The sequence below is a fragment of the Camarhynchus parvulus genome, chromosome 2, assembly GCF_901933205.1.
Source record: "Camarhynchus parvulus chromosome 2, STF_HiC, whole genome shotgun sequence".
In the NCBI taxonomy this organism is placed as follows: Eukaryota; Metazoa; Chordata; class Aves; order Passeriformes; family Thraupidae; genus Camarhynchus; species Camarhynchus parvulus.
Genome location: NC_044572.1, coordinates 100370505 through 100383482, shown reverse-complemented (window position 1 = coordinate 100383482; position 12978 = coordinate 100370505). Strand labels below are relative to the sequence as shown.

Sequence of the window (12978 nt, the reverse complement as noted above, 5' to 3'; positions counted from 1 at the left end):
CCTGAGAACTGGAATTTCAGCCTTCAGTCATGTAAGGAAAACTACTCAAAGTTTTAAAATGCTAAATGGTATCTGAAAGTGGCTTTCATGCATAACATTTTTCCCATTTGCTCTTTGCCAGCTGAGAATGTCAGGAATTTTGTATCCCTCCCTGTTCGAGGACCTTGTGTGTCAGGATAATCTGTTTAATGCTTTTGGGTTTTGCCTTTGCTTCTCTCTGCACCACCACAATTTTCTGTTTGTTGGCAGCCCCTGCCTCGAAGGTGGCAGGAGTGGGGTGTGTAACTGCCCAGACTTGGGCAAGTGTCCTTCAGGTGGCTTTTGGGACAGGACTGAAGGGGTTTTCTGGGAGTGGCCTGGCAGGAAGGGCCAAGGGCAGGAGAAACAGGACACCCAAAATCACCTGCAGAGGTGTAGGAATGGCCTGCTGAGCAAAGGGAGCTGATACATGTTTAAGAGTCCAGAAAGTGTGAGTGGGTGTAACAGGAAGGGGAAGGAAGTTGCAGGGCTGTGACACTGCCTGCACATGTCAGCAAGCAGCTGAGCCAGGGGCTGTGGCTGTCCTTGCCATTAGTGGCGCCCTGATAAAGAGTAAGAGTAAGAATCTCTCAATTTGAGAGGAACCAAGTGGTTTTGTCTTGGCCACTCAGATACAACATATGTTGTCAGAGAGCAGCTTCGTAGGAAAGGGAATGAAATTTAGTCAAATGATCACAGCTGTCAGGAAGCAAATCTTGTTCTGCTGTGCACCTGCAGGTGCTTGAGAAGGCACTGTGTAGGAAAATCATAGCTGAATTCAAAGTGTGCAACATTTGCTGAGCACTGGTGTGATTCTGCTCAGTCTGTGCACCCTTATCCTCTCCAGCTGTGCTTATGGGCAGAATTATCATCCTTTTGCAGTGAGAGCAGGTGATGTTCTTTACAGTCTAGAATAGAAAAAGCAACCAAGTGCAGGAGTTAGTGGTGGCTGTAGTTGTTGGGTTTGCTTTTGCTTTTTTGCCTCTTGACTGTGGAGTTGGGAAGAGGCAGCCCTGCTGTGGCAGTATGCCAGTCTTGGGATATAGCACCACAGGATGGTGCAGAGAGCTGCTGACATGAATTAATGTTCCCTGGTGTGCCTGGCAGATTGAATGAATCCCAACTGTCTTCAGCAGCATTTGTCAGCCTGTATATAAACAAACAGGAGTGGTAGTTTTTATTTCTGTGTTCATTTGGCCTCTGTTTTGCTTTCTAAATCAGCATTATATTAGACAGGGTTAAGAGACCTCCACTACCACAGCTCAGGTGTGATTTACACTGTTTTCCCTTGATTTTGGTTTTCTGTTCCAAGTAGGATGTGATAGTTTTCCTTCTTCCCCATTCTTTTCTTTTAGTAAAGAGGAAACATGGTGTTACCAGTGACCAAATACATCCCTCCGTGATGAGATGCACAGGAAGCAGAAAGCAAAATACAACACTGCTTTCAAATAGATGTTCAATTCCTTAATGGCTACTTGGTTCCATCTTTCTGTCCTTTGCAAGGGCAAAGCTTCTGTTGACTTCGTTGAGATGGCCAGATGAGAGGTTGCAGAATCCCAAAATTCTCCTGGAATTAATGAGAGAAAGTCTGGTTGTGCTCAGCTTGCATTTGCACCGTGTAAGACTGAATTTGCTCCCTGTACTGTGAGGCTCTAAAGGGTTGGGTAGCTTCTAGTTGGACCCTTGGGTTCTGCTTTCAGAGGAAATTTCATCGTGCACATGTGGCCTCACTTCTTTGCTTAGTGTCAGAGATGATGAACCACAAGTGCAAAGTGGATGTGTTGGTAGAGGAGCACAAGGAGGAAGATGCTCTGAGACCAGTCAGCATTGTGCCAGGATTCAGGTGATGGAGCATGCTGTGTGTCTCCCAGGAGGAGAGTCCTGGAAGTCTGCATGAAGTAATTGATTCTGGGTTTTGGCATGTCTTTGGAAAAATAAGTTTCTTATTTATATTTTGAGAGGTCCTTTCAGCCTGGCTGTTGGATTGGAAAATGTACCCCTGCAACTTGATTATGGCACTGTGTGGATTAGCAACCTCAGCCTCACCTGTTGTTATCAGCCTCTCCAAAAGCAAAATGGGACTAATGAGTGATGCAGTTGGTCAAATAGGCAAACTTATTTTGGTGGACAGGGAATGAGAGGCATGAAACTTCTAAATTCTCTCAGTAGGTGACCTGCTAATGGTAATTTACTCATTATGCAGAGATGAGAGGTTTTCCCAGTGCTTAGAAGGTGGAAAGCAGTTGAGATGAAGTTTGGTAGTGTAAGTACCAAGGTTCTGTATTTTTTTGCTCCTAACAAAAATATGTGCTGTAAAGTTGTAGGTGAGATTTTAAATTTTGGGATTTTTTTGGGAAACAGAGGAGAAAAGCCACCTCTGAATGTATTCACCAGTTGAAGGATGACCATGTGAGTATGATGCAGCCATGAGAAAAGTGTTAGGGGATGTGCAGTTAAGGCTATTCATTCAATGTCTATAATGTTGCGTAGAAACCTGGTCACCAGCAGTCAGGAAAGATGAGCTGAAGCTGGACCAGGCACAAGGAAAGGTGATTAGACCCTGATTTCTCTCTTTTACATTATCTTCAGAGTGTAAGAGCCTGGTATAGCAGACTGGCAAAGTTAAATCTGCAAGCTTGTCAGTCTATATTAATATTTCAGCTAAAGGCAAGCAGTGATCCCTTAATTTTACTAAGTCAAGGTGCAAGCAAATTACAAGTAATTTAGTAATTAGAAATTCAAGATGTTATTAATTGTCAAAGTAATATGATCCCTGTAGCAGTATAATGAAGAAAGAAAACTAATTATTTTATGCAGAACATTGATCAGCTTTTGAAATGGGTTAGGAGTATGATTATTTGTGATGGTGGGAGCTGATGGAAATCTCTTTCTGGTCTGTGTTTTCCAGTTAGGCCAAGGGGATATGAGCTGCTGCTGCCTGCAGGAAGGGGTGACATCTGCCAGAGTGCTGCTCTTGGCTGCAGGTTACGGAGGGGCTGGCTCCCTGGAAAGCTGGGGCTGTAACCTGAGTGTTCGTGTGGAGTGGCTGCCTGAGCATTTTTAGGTGGCCCTTCTCAAACAGCATTGTTCTTATGCCAAATCTCAAAACTGCTTCTGTTTATCCTAATTTTCTTGGGAATTACTGGTTACAGGAATACTGAACTATAAAATCAAAGTTATAGACAATGTCATTTATAATACAGAAGGTAGTCCCGTGAGATTTAATTTTGTGAGCTGTTTTTTTGTGTGTCACTTGTTTTGGGCATCTGTCCCACATTTGGTCCTTGGCAGGTGAAAAATGTGCAGATTAGTATTTTGTATCCCTTTAATTAATTTGGTGTGACTCTCTTTTTCCAATTAATTAGGCCAGAAAAATGTTCAAGAGGACTTTGCTTTTGGGCACTGATTTAAAAGAAAAATTAAACATAGTTATTTGCACGATATTGGAAAATACATGTTCATGAAGCACATTTGTTGAGAGTCTATCATTAGATCATGAAATTCATGCAGTTACAATTTTTCAGCCCCTCTTGATTCATTCAGTGTTGCAAAGAGGCTTTTTGTGTTTTTTTCTAGAAAACTGATTTTTTATAACTGGGACATAGTGTATTGTTATGTTTGTTTATTAGCCTGTATAAGAGAATGACAAAGGGCATTTTTAATGTTATTTGTCTGTTTTAAATTACTTTTTTTTTTTTTTTTTTTTTTTTTTTTTTCTGGCTCCAACACTGCAAATATTTTTCAGTGAAACAGCTATTAAAGGAAGTGTTCTTGTCAGCCGGTCAGAAGAAACGGGAGAGAAATTCCCAAGATGTTGTACAGGTTCTCAGTGTGCTTTCAGGGCCAGTCTTTAAGGAATTTGGAGTATTTGAGTTTAACTGCATGGCTCCTGTGAAATGTGATTACTGTTGTCTGAGAGCTCTTTGTAAATTCATGAATACTATGTAATCTAGATTAAAATGTAATCTAGATTGAGACCAAATCAGCATGTGTGTAGGGTTTGAATGTTTTTTTCCTGGAGTTTACAGACTGGGAGGAGTGTGCATACACCATGAAAGGTCAGATTACCCTCCACAGTTTAGGTTTCTGACTTCCACACTACTTCAACACAACATTTATGTTGAGGAGATGGTCTTGGCTTGAAGATAGTAGGAGATAACTTCTAGTTGCAGGCATTCAGTGATCCAACCAGGCAAGATGCCCTCCTAGATTCTTTTGTGATTGGGAAGGACTTGGGGAATGTGGTAGCTGGTGGGATGCCTTGGCCACAGTGATCATGAAACAAGTAATGAGTCTAATGTTTTCTTTAGACCTCCTCTGCTGTTAACATACTTGAAAAGGCCCTTTTTGTTTTCTCAAGTGATGCCTCAAGCTTGTCAGTGTTTAAGAAGCCTTTGGACAATGCCCTTAACAAGATGATTTAACTTTTAGCGAACCCTGAATTGATCAGGCACTTGGTTTACATGATTGTTGTAGGTCCACTCCAACTGAAATGGTCTGTCCTGTTCTAACATACTGAAAATTTCTGTTGTGATTTAGAAGCCTAAAAATTCTGGAAAGCATTTATTGCATTAAGCATGCAAGTAATAAAGCTGCATACCAAAACCCCAGAAAGCACACATCTACCCAACTCCCTCAGGATCTTGGCTGATCCCATTTCTTCAGACCATGCTTCTCCACTGATTCCTCTTTCTTTTCTCATCCTCTTTCCTGCTGTTTTCTCTTATTAATGAGCTCTCCCACCTGCTTCGCTCCCCAAAACACTTGAGCACTTGACCATCTGTCACTGCTGCTGTGCATCCACGCTGTTACAAAAGAAAGCGCCGACCTTGAGCTGGTGTGCGTGGTCTGTGATAAATAGCTTACGAACTGGCAAGGCAACCAGCACCGCAAATAAATTGCCTGATATGTTGCACGTGAAACAGCAAGAAATGTGGAGGCTGCTGAAAGTCTAAATGCTCAGTCAGTAGGCACAGATCTGGGAAAAAGATGTGTCCAGTAAATGTGCAGGGGTTTGCAGTGTAACACGTGGATCTGTGTGTGTTTGCTGGGCAGTGAGGTTCAGACCCTGCCCTAATAATGTATTTGATTTAGGTGCTGACCTCAGTTATTAGCTGCAGCTTAATATCCAGCTTTTGCAGATAGCTTCCCCCCCCAAAATGATAAAATGGCTGTGTGAGCATAGTGAGATTGAATGCATTTTCCCAGAAAGATTATTTTTGGTTTGTTTGAGACTAAGCTTAGTTGAATCAGCAGAATGACTTTTTTTACTTCCTTACTCTAATTGTAATTGTAAGCTGAAATTCTAAATCAGCTGCTTAGTCATTGGTAAATTATGAAAATTATGCTGTTCCTCAGTTGTTCTAACAAACATGTTTATTTCTTGGTTTTTTTCCCCTCAAAGAATGTTTTCCTTGAAACAAAAAGCTGAAGAGTAACTGCAAGAATCCATGTTTCATGAAATATCTATCATAGTATAGGATAGGTAAACAAGACAGGTGTTCAGATTTTTCTGACAAGTTAGTTTTATACAAGTCATTTGCAATGTTTTACAAAATTCAAACCTGAGCTGAATCCAGTCTTAGATCTACAAAGCAAGACTGTGGTTTGCCAGGGGAAGGGTTCCCTATGCCATCAGGTTGGGGTCCCTATGCCATCTGGTTAGGCTTCCAAGTGCAGTTGATCTTCCTGTCAAAACTTGTCCTGATGCATTGAATCAGTAAGGGCTGGTTGTGTAAATTCAGTGGGATGAAGAACAGCACGAGATAAAGGAGATCTGGCTTATTTGTGTTTAAGGAAAATGAGAGAAGGGTGACCACTGATAAGGTCTGTTCTCTGTGGGATGAAGGAAAGGGGGTGGTACTGCCATGACAAGTCTTTGAGACCTGGCAAAGTGTGTGATGGTTCTGATTTATTAATACTTTCTCCTGGGGTTTTATGTTTTAACAGTTTCATTCCTTGGCTCCAATGTACTACCGAGGTTCAGCAGCAGCCGTGATAGTGTATGATATCACCAAACAGGTGAGACCTTTGGCATGCTTTTTGCTTGTGTTAACTCCTCTGTTTGGGCCTGAGCTTGAGTTAAACCCCACAACTGCAGAATTTAATTTGTCTGGCATGTATATGCTTTGGTAGTTTGTGTAGATCTGGCTGGAGGTGTCCAACTGCCTTAAAACATTAAATAAAAAGTCCTGCTTCTGTGTTGTTTCAACTTCATGTAGACAAAAGGTTTGAGAGTGCCTTTTGTCAATGTTTCTTTGGGTTTCCTCTGACTAAGACAGGATTCATATCCTGCAATACTCCCTACCACCACCACCTATGTTCTCTGTGTGGAGTTGAATTTTTACTACAAAAAGCAGCTATTAGCTTTATCATCTAGGTAGAAATTAAGTTGTTTGCATATTACTGATTTTAAAACTAATTATTTTTTATCTAAGCATATAATTTCATGTCTGTATTACAAGCATCATATCTTAATTTTCAAACTGGTAATGAAATCATAAGTCTCTGACCTTTTGTCCCAACATTATTAATTTGGAATGAAAATTTTATTTTTAGATCCTTAACTTCTCTGGCTCATTTCTCAGGCAGAGGAGGCTAGGAGATCCCAGCTGAACGCCCCTTTCACTCCTTTTAGAAGAAACCCCTGCTGATATAGCAGACTTAGAGGCAGTGCTAATGGATGGATGGCCAGGAGAGTTCACTGGCATTTTATTCCTTTCTTGCCAATTGACTTATTTACTACGAGGTTGGGAGGGCTGCTTTGGTTCCCCAGTGCATTAGTGCAATGATCTGTTGCTGACAGTGGTGGTCACTGTTGTGCAGCAGTGCTGTTCTCCACTGCTAATTTGCCAGGAAAAGGTGAGGAAGAGTGAATCGTGCTGGATTTATACTTTGGATTTAAATATCTTACAGCTGATCTGGTAATATATTGTAAGAATAAAATTCTGTTTTGGCAGCCTTTCTCTGAGCTTATGTGGAACAACTCTCAGAGTAAAGAGGGGAGAATAGGAGAGGAAGGTCAATGTGCATTTCACTTTCTGATGCTTAATATTCAGTGTTAATCATTAAAGCAGAATGGATTTTTTTCCCCAAGTGACTGATAGGGCTCTACCTTCGGTGATACTGATGCAGCCATTGCTGATTTAGAGACAACACTTATGTGCATTTCTGAAGGGGAAAAAATTATTTATCATCTGTTTGGGAGCTCACTTTGTCAGTAGAAATTTCAACTGTGCATTATAATTAGAATCTCCAGAAATAAGTGTTATCTTAAAGCTACTACTTCACTGGTGTAAAGAAATAGAAAAATTTCTATTAAAAGTTAGGCAGCATCAGATAGAGTTTGATTTTCATATTTGGAGGGGGAAAAAGCCAAGTGAATTGTCACCTCTCTCTTCAGTTTTATAATGGGTAAATTGAGGTTTACCAGATCACAGATTTGGAAATGCAGGGAAGTGGGCATCTCTGTGGAAGCGCCATTGGATGTTTCCAAAAAAATGACAGTGATTGAGATGGTAAGCTGCTGGACAGAAGTGAAATTGGACAAATGAAGCTCGCATTAGGTGAAGGAAATGTGCTACAAGCTGGGGTAGTTTCTTCATCACTGGAAGTTTAATATTCAGTGCTGCGTTGGAGCAGGGAGGAGGAGGAGTGGAAAAGAGGGAAGCATCCAAGTTCAACAATTAATTTGAGGAAGCTTTATGGCCTAAAGCTTGAAAAGCAAATTGTAGAGATAAATAAGTGATCTTCCAGTCTTGTGATCTATATAATCATTATTGCATTAATACTGTCAAAGCTGTGCTCCTCTACTTTAAAAAATAGGCAAATACATTGGCAGAGAGTGTGCTGGTAGCTTATTTTGTTATTTCTCTGATGCAGGATTCATTTCATACTTTGAAAAAATGGGTGAAAGAACTAAAAGAACATGGTCCTGAAAACATTGTAATGGCCATCGCTGGAAACAAGTGTGATCTGTCTGATATCAGGTAATACTTTTTGATGTTGTTTTCATTGCAGTAACTATATTGTTTTTTTCCTTCAGGTAACAATTTTGCTTCATTGTTATAATAGTATATAATTTTGGCCTCCTGTAGAATCAGTGATTCTAGCAACTCCTAGAATCCGTGATTCTAGCAATGCACAACCTCAACAACAACAGCACAATGTGAATTATGTTTTTTTTAACCCCTCTTTTATTGCCCTTCCTCTTTATTTGTACAGTCTCTACATCCTTTATCTGCTGAATCATTTGGAATGGAGAAGGGTTCTCTTTTTTGTTTCTCCCTTCCATTCTGTTAAAAGGTGCAGAATGTAGTCAGTGATGAGCAAAACCAGCAATATAAAACTATGAGGGTGGGCAAGAGGTAAAATACTAATCACAGAACTTTGAGAACTTGTGATTTGCAAGAACTAAAACTTTTTCATAATACTGGATGTAGAAATTGTACTTTTGGGATTTTTTGGAGCATATCCTCAAGTAAAACTTTTTCCCCTGTGTGAAGCAAAGAACCTCCTAGATAAAAGAGGGAAGGGCTGAATCCATACCCCTGCAGAGGAGCTGAAATGATGCTATTTGGAGTGAGAGTGAAGCTAGAATCGCTCTTCTGCTTGTTAGCTGTATTTTGGATTTGCATTTATCCTTTCAGGAAATGGAAGCACATTCTGCTGTACAGTAGTGATTCTGTTTGTCAGTCCATGACTATTATTTTTTGTTTCATCTATGAGTACAAACTCAATGATCATATTTGATGCTTTCCCCTTACGACCTCATGGGCTCTCATGGCTGTTCAAATACATCCCCATGTGTTTAGTTATCGTTACTTTGGCCCAGATTCACCAGAGCTCTGGAGCATGTGTGTAACTTCAAGTAAGTGCTGCAGTGCTTTTATTGAATCAAGGCCTACATGAGGGTTTGACCTGTGTGGGTTTTGTTTGGTTCTCCCCTCTGCCACTGCCAGCCATGAACCAACACAAAGTTGCAACTCACTGCTTTCTGTAAGAGCTGAACAAGCCCTCATTCTGGCAAACTTCTGGTTTCTGTTGGGGTAAGATCAGAGGTACTGGCATCTCCTACGTGATGTTGTGATATGCTGGTCAACATGGTGAAACTGAGTCTGACAAGACAAAAATTTCCAGATACGAAGGAGAAAAAAAGAGGAAAGGATAGTTCTAAAAATAAAACCAAAAGCAAGCTAGCACAAATCAGGGGTTTTGGTTGCCCTGAGAGTCACTTTCAAATTAATTGCATAAGTGTTCCCAGCAATACAGTTGCCAGATTAACTCAAGGGTAGTAAGTTTGGAGATGGTGACAAATGGCAACAATTTTAAATGAGTCCATAACCAGCCCTTTTCCTGCTTGCTCTTGCACCAATTGAAGACTTTAAAAAATCCTGTGCCCCAGAAATGTTGTGAAAGTACTGGGCTTCCTCACAGAGCAATTGTGATATGTGATCTTCTCACCATATTATTATCAACCACTACCTGTAGTTTACTGATTGCTGATCATTCACTTCTTGCTCCTGTTCAGCTGGAGCTCTTCTTTGCACAAATTGTTTTGCTGTGTGAATGGTCCTCATTGTACTCCATGAGCTAATGTCTCTTAATCTTTCTGGTTTTTATGGGAGAGGACATTTTTTCTCCTCCTAATTATTAATAGTTTTGGTAATATTTTTTTGTGCAGTTTTTCGTTCTGCATCCTCCAGTCTTTTTTTGGTGAACTTATCCAGTGATGTCCAGCTAAAGTTATTTTGGTGGAAAAATAGAGAGTAGACTATCTCATATGTGATATATTTTCACAGTTCTTCCAGAAATCTGATTGTTTATGCAATGCATGCAGCTGTTTGCATTCTCTGTCTGCTTTACGTCTTCGGATTTACTTCAGTAAAAATGGTTTTAGGTGAAACATGTCACCAATTTATCAGATTGTTTCCAATGAGTAGAAAATATGCGTGCCTTTAGGCACAGAGAATTTACAAGTAAGATAATGTGAGCACACAGGAGCAAACTGCTGTTTGTATGCATTTTTGGCATCTCTGCTTGGTTTTGTAGAGCTTTTGGCAGATGTTTTGCTGGATATCAGAGAGACAGCTGCTTTTTTTTTAAGACCAATATGAATAGATGCAAAAGAGGTCGAGCTGACCCGGTTCAAGTTGGTTTGATTCTGCCATCTCTGAGTGTAAGAGATGATGTAAGGAGGAATTAATGTATTTCTCATAATCATTGACCAGGCTACCCTCCCTGTTTAGCATCTAAATTTTGGTTTGGAGCTGCCAAGTTGTCCTTGGGACCCTTAGGGATCACACTGCTTTTCCTCAATGTTGTTAATAAGCTATCAGCAATTCTTGGTGCTCTGTTGAAGTAAATTTCTTCTCCACTTTGAAGGAATTTCTACAGATAGGCAAGCAATTTTATCAACTATAAATCTTCATCTTTGTTGTAGTACTGTCAACTCTTAGAACTGCTGAATGTTCAGCGTACTTCTAAGTAAGAGGAATAAGGCTTTCTTCTGACAGGTCATTAAAAAGTACTTTAAAAGACAGGAGCTCAAACTTCAATGCTAAAATGTTGTAAGTGTCCATAATACTTTTTTGAGCATTATAGAATTCAGTAGTTGTAACAGCAGCTAAGAAGTGTTCACTTCCCTAAAAATGTGGTTCATCTCTTTAACAAATTGTGTTCTCTGGAAATCCTTGGTTAAGAGAATTCAGCAGAATTTCATGCTCAGATCTTCATTCAATGCATCCATAATATTTCCTTATTCCGTAATTTATCCGGACTTCTTTAAATCCTTTGACATGGTCCTTTACAACATCCTTCTCTCTAAACTGGAAAGAGATGGATTTGATGGGTGGCCTGTTTGATGGATGAGGAGTTGGTCACACTGTCACATCCTGAGGGTGGTGGTCAATGCCTCAGAGTCCTGCTGGGCACCAGTGGTGTCCCTTGGGGATCCATACTGGGACGAGTGTTATTTAATACCTTCAGTAATGACACAGAAGGGGTCGAGTGCACCCTCAGCAGTTCGCTGATGACACCAAGCTGAGTGATGTGTCTGACACGCTCATACTGGGAGGAAATTGTACGTGGAGGCTCTGGATTGGTATATTGGAGCTGTGGGGCGAAGCAGTCAGTGCAGATTCTGCTGTAGCCCAAAAATCAGGAGTAGAGGTGGTTACAGATAGCAGCACACATGGGCAGATCCAGCTCTGCCAGCTGGCTCAGGGAGATACGAGGCCAGCATGGGGCTAGCTTGTTTAAAGCAGAGGTCTTTTTTAATGTTATAAACTGCATTTGCCAGCCTTTGGCTTATGAAGTACTGGTTGCAAAATGAGAGTGTTTGGTCTGCTGGTGATTTTAAGATGGTGTCAGTTTGGTGAAATGGCACAGAATGGTGTCTTTCCCCAATGAACTGGCACTCAGAGATTGCTGTTGCTGATGTTCTCAAAGTCAGTGGTTTTCCTACTTACTTCAGAATCTCTCATTTCCTTGCTGCTTGCAGACCAAGACACATGATGCTCTTATCATTTGTCATCCACAACAGTTGTGCCCTATCATGTTTGAACATTTGGCATGTGGAGAGTGCTTTTCTTATCAAAGTCAAATATAAAACACAAACAAATGTGATTTTCTTTACATTATCTTCCTTTTCTCAAGGCATGGATTCAGTAGCAAGTTGCAGAAATCTGCAGATTGATCAATTTTGTTTAAATTTGCATATATTTTAATAAACTTTTCTAAATGCTGTATGAAGAAAGGCAGTACTGTTTTTATGGAGATGAAGAGCATATTAATGCTCAGGCTGTGTTTGAAGTTGTTTGGGGTTTTTTCTTAAAAATTAACTTTTTTTTTAATTTGGCTTCTTTTATTTATAAATGTTTTTTTTTTCAGGGAGGTTCCTATGAAGGATGCCAAAGAATATGCAGAATCTATAGGTGCAATTGTTGTTGAAACCAGTGCAAAGAATGCTGTTAACATTGAAGAACTTTTTCAAGGAATAAGTAAGTATATGTTCTCTTTAATTAATTAATTTTGATTGTTTAGAAGTTTTCTGAAAATAGCTGTCTGTTTCAGGTCTATAAATTACTTTCCCAAGGACATCAGTAAATCCTATGAAGCCTGTGGTATGGCTGCTATTTATGCAGATGTAAATAAACTAAGAACAGCTTTGAATACATCAGAGCAAAACGCAGTAGATAGTAGATACAGAGTAAGCCTGTTCCTTCTAAATCTGTATTTGAATCCTGGCCTGGGTCACATCTGCTGTTTCAGACCAAGCCTGCTGTAGAGGCAATACTGTTGATCTTATCATTGTGTCGCTAAAAAACTTAAATGTTGATAAATGCTCCTGGAGGGCTTTGGTAAGTGGAAGGTAGTCATTGCAGTGGAATACATTAAAAAAAAACCAAAACCCCAAACAGGCCTTCTAAACATGATGAGGCTGGCACTTGTCATGAGGAGAAAAAAACTGTCTTGTTCAGTTTGCCTTACAGGGCTTCCAGTGCTGGTCACTGTTTGCAAGTGGGAAGGATTTTGTGGGTTGGAAGGGACCTAATGAGAACTTGAGTCCAACTTTCTGCCCAAGCAGACTTGGTAGAAGTCTGCCCAAGAGAACTTGGTGAATTCAGACCAGATTGCTCAGGCCATTGTCTGGCTGGGCCCCAGAGCAGAGGTTCCACAGCCTCCTTGGGCAGTTGTTCAATAGTCCTCATAGTGACATCCCCTCACCAAGCCAGAGCCTATTCTCATTCAGTTCACTCCCTGTCCTGGGTACACCTCACTGTTCAGATTCTCAGCAGCCCTTCCCATAGGCACTGACAGGCAGCTTTGTGGCACACCAAAGCCATTGTGTCTCCAGGCTGAGCTGGCCCTATTTCCTCACAGAGCAAGCCCTCCAGCTCTCACTGTCTTGCAGCCCTCCTCTGAGTTTGTGCCAGCTGGTCAACATTTTTCTTGTGTTGT

General features: G+C 40.6%; 1 protein-coding gene across 2 annotated transcripts in view; it reads left to right on the top strand.

Moving 5' to 3' along the window:
* The window catches only part of RAB31 (RAB31, member RAS oncogene family), a 61736-nt gene that overhangs the window by 33258 nt on the left and 15500 nt on the right, over nt 1–12978 (top strand). For both annotated transcript variants that reach the window (XM_030971876.1, XM_030971877.1), the window contains exons 4-6: nt 5968–6039; nt 7900–8006; nt 11908–12017. In XM_030971876.1, coding sequence (XP_030827736.1) covers nt 5968–6039; nt 7900–8006; nt 11908–12017 — 289 coding nt within the window. The remainder of the gene's footprint in view (nt 1–5967; nt 6040–7899; nt 8007–11907; nt 12018–12978) is intronic.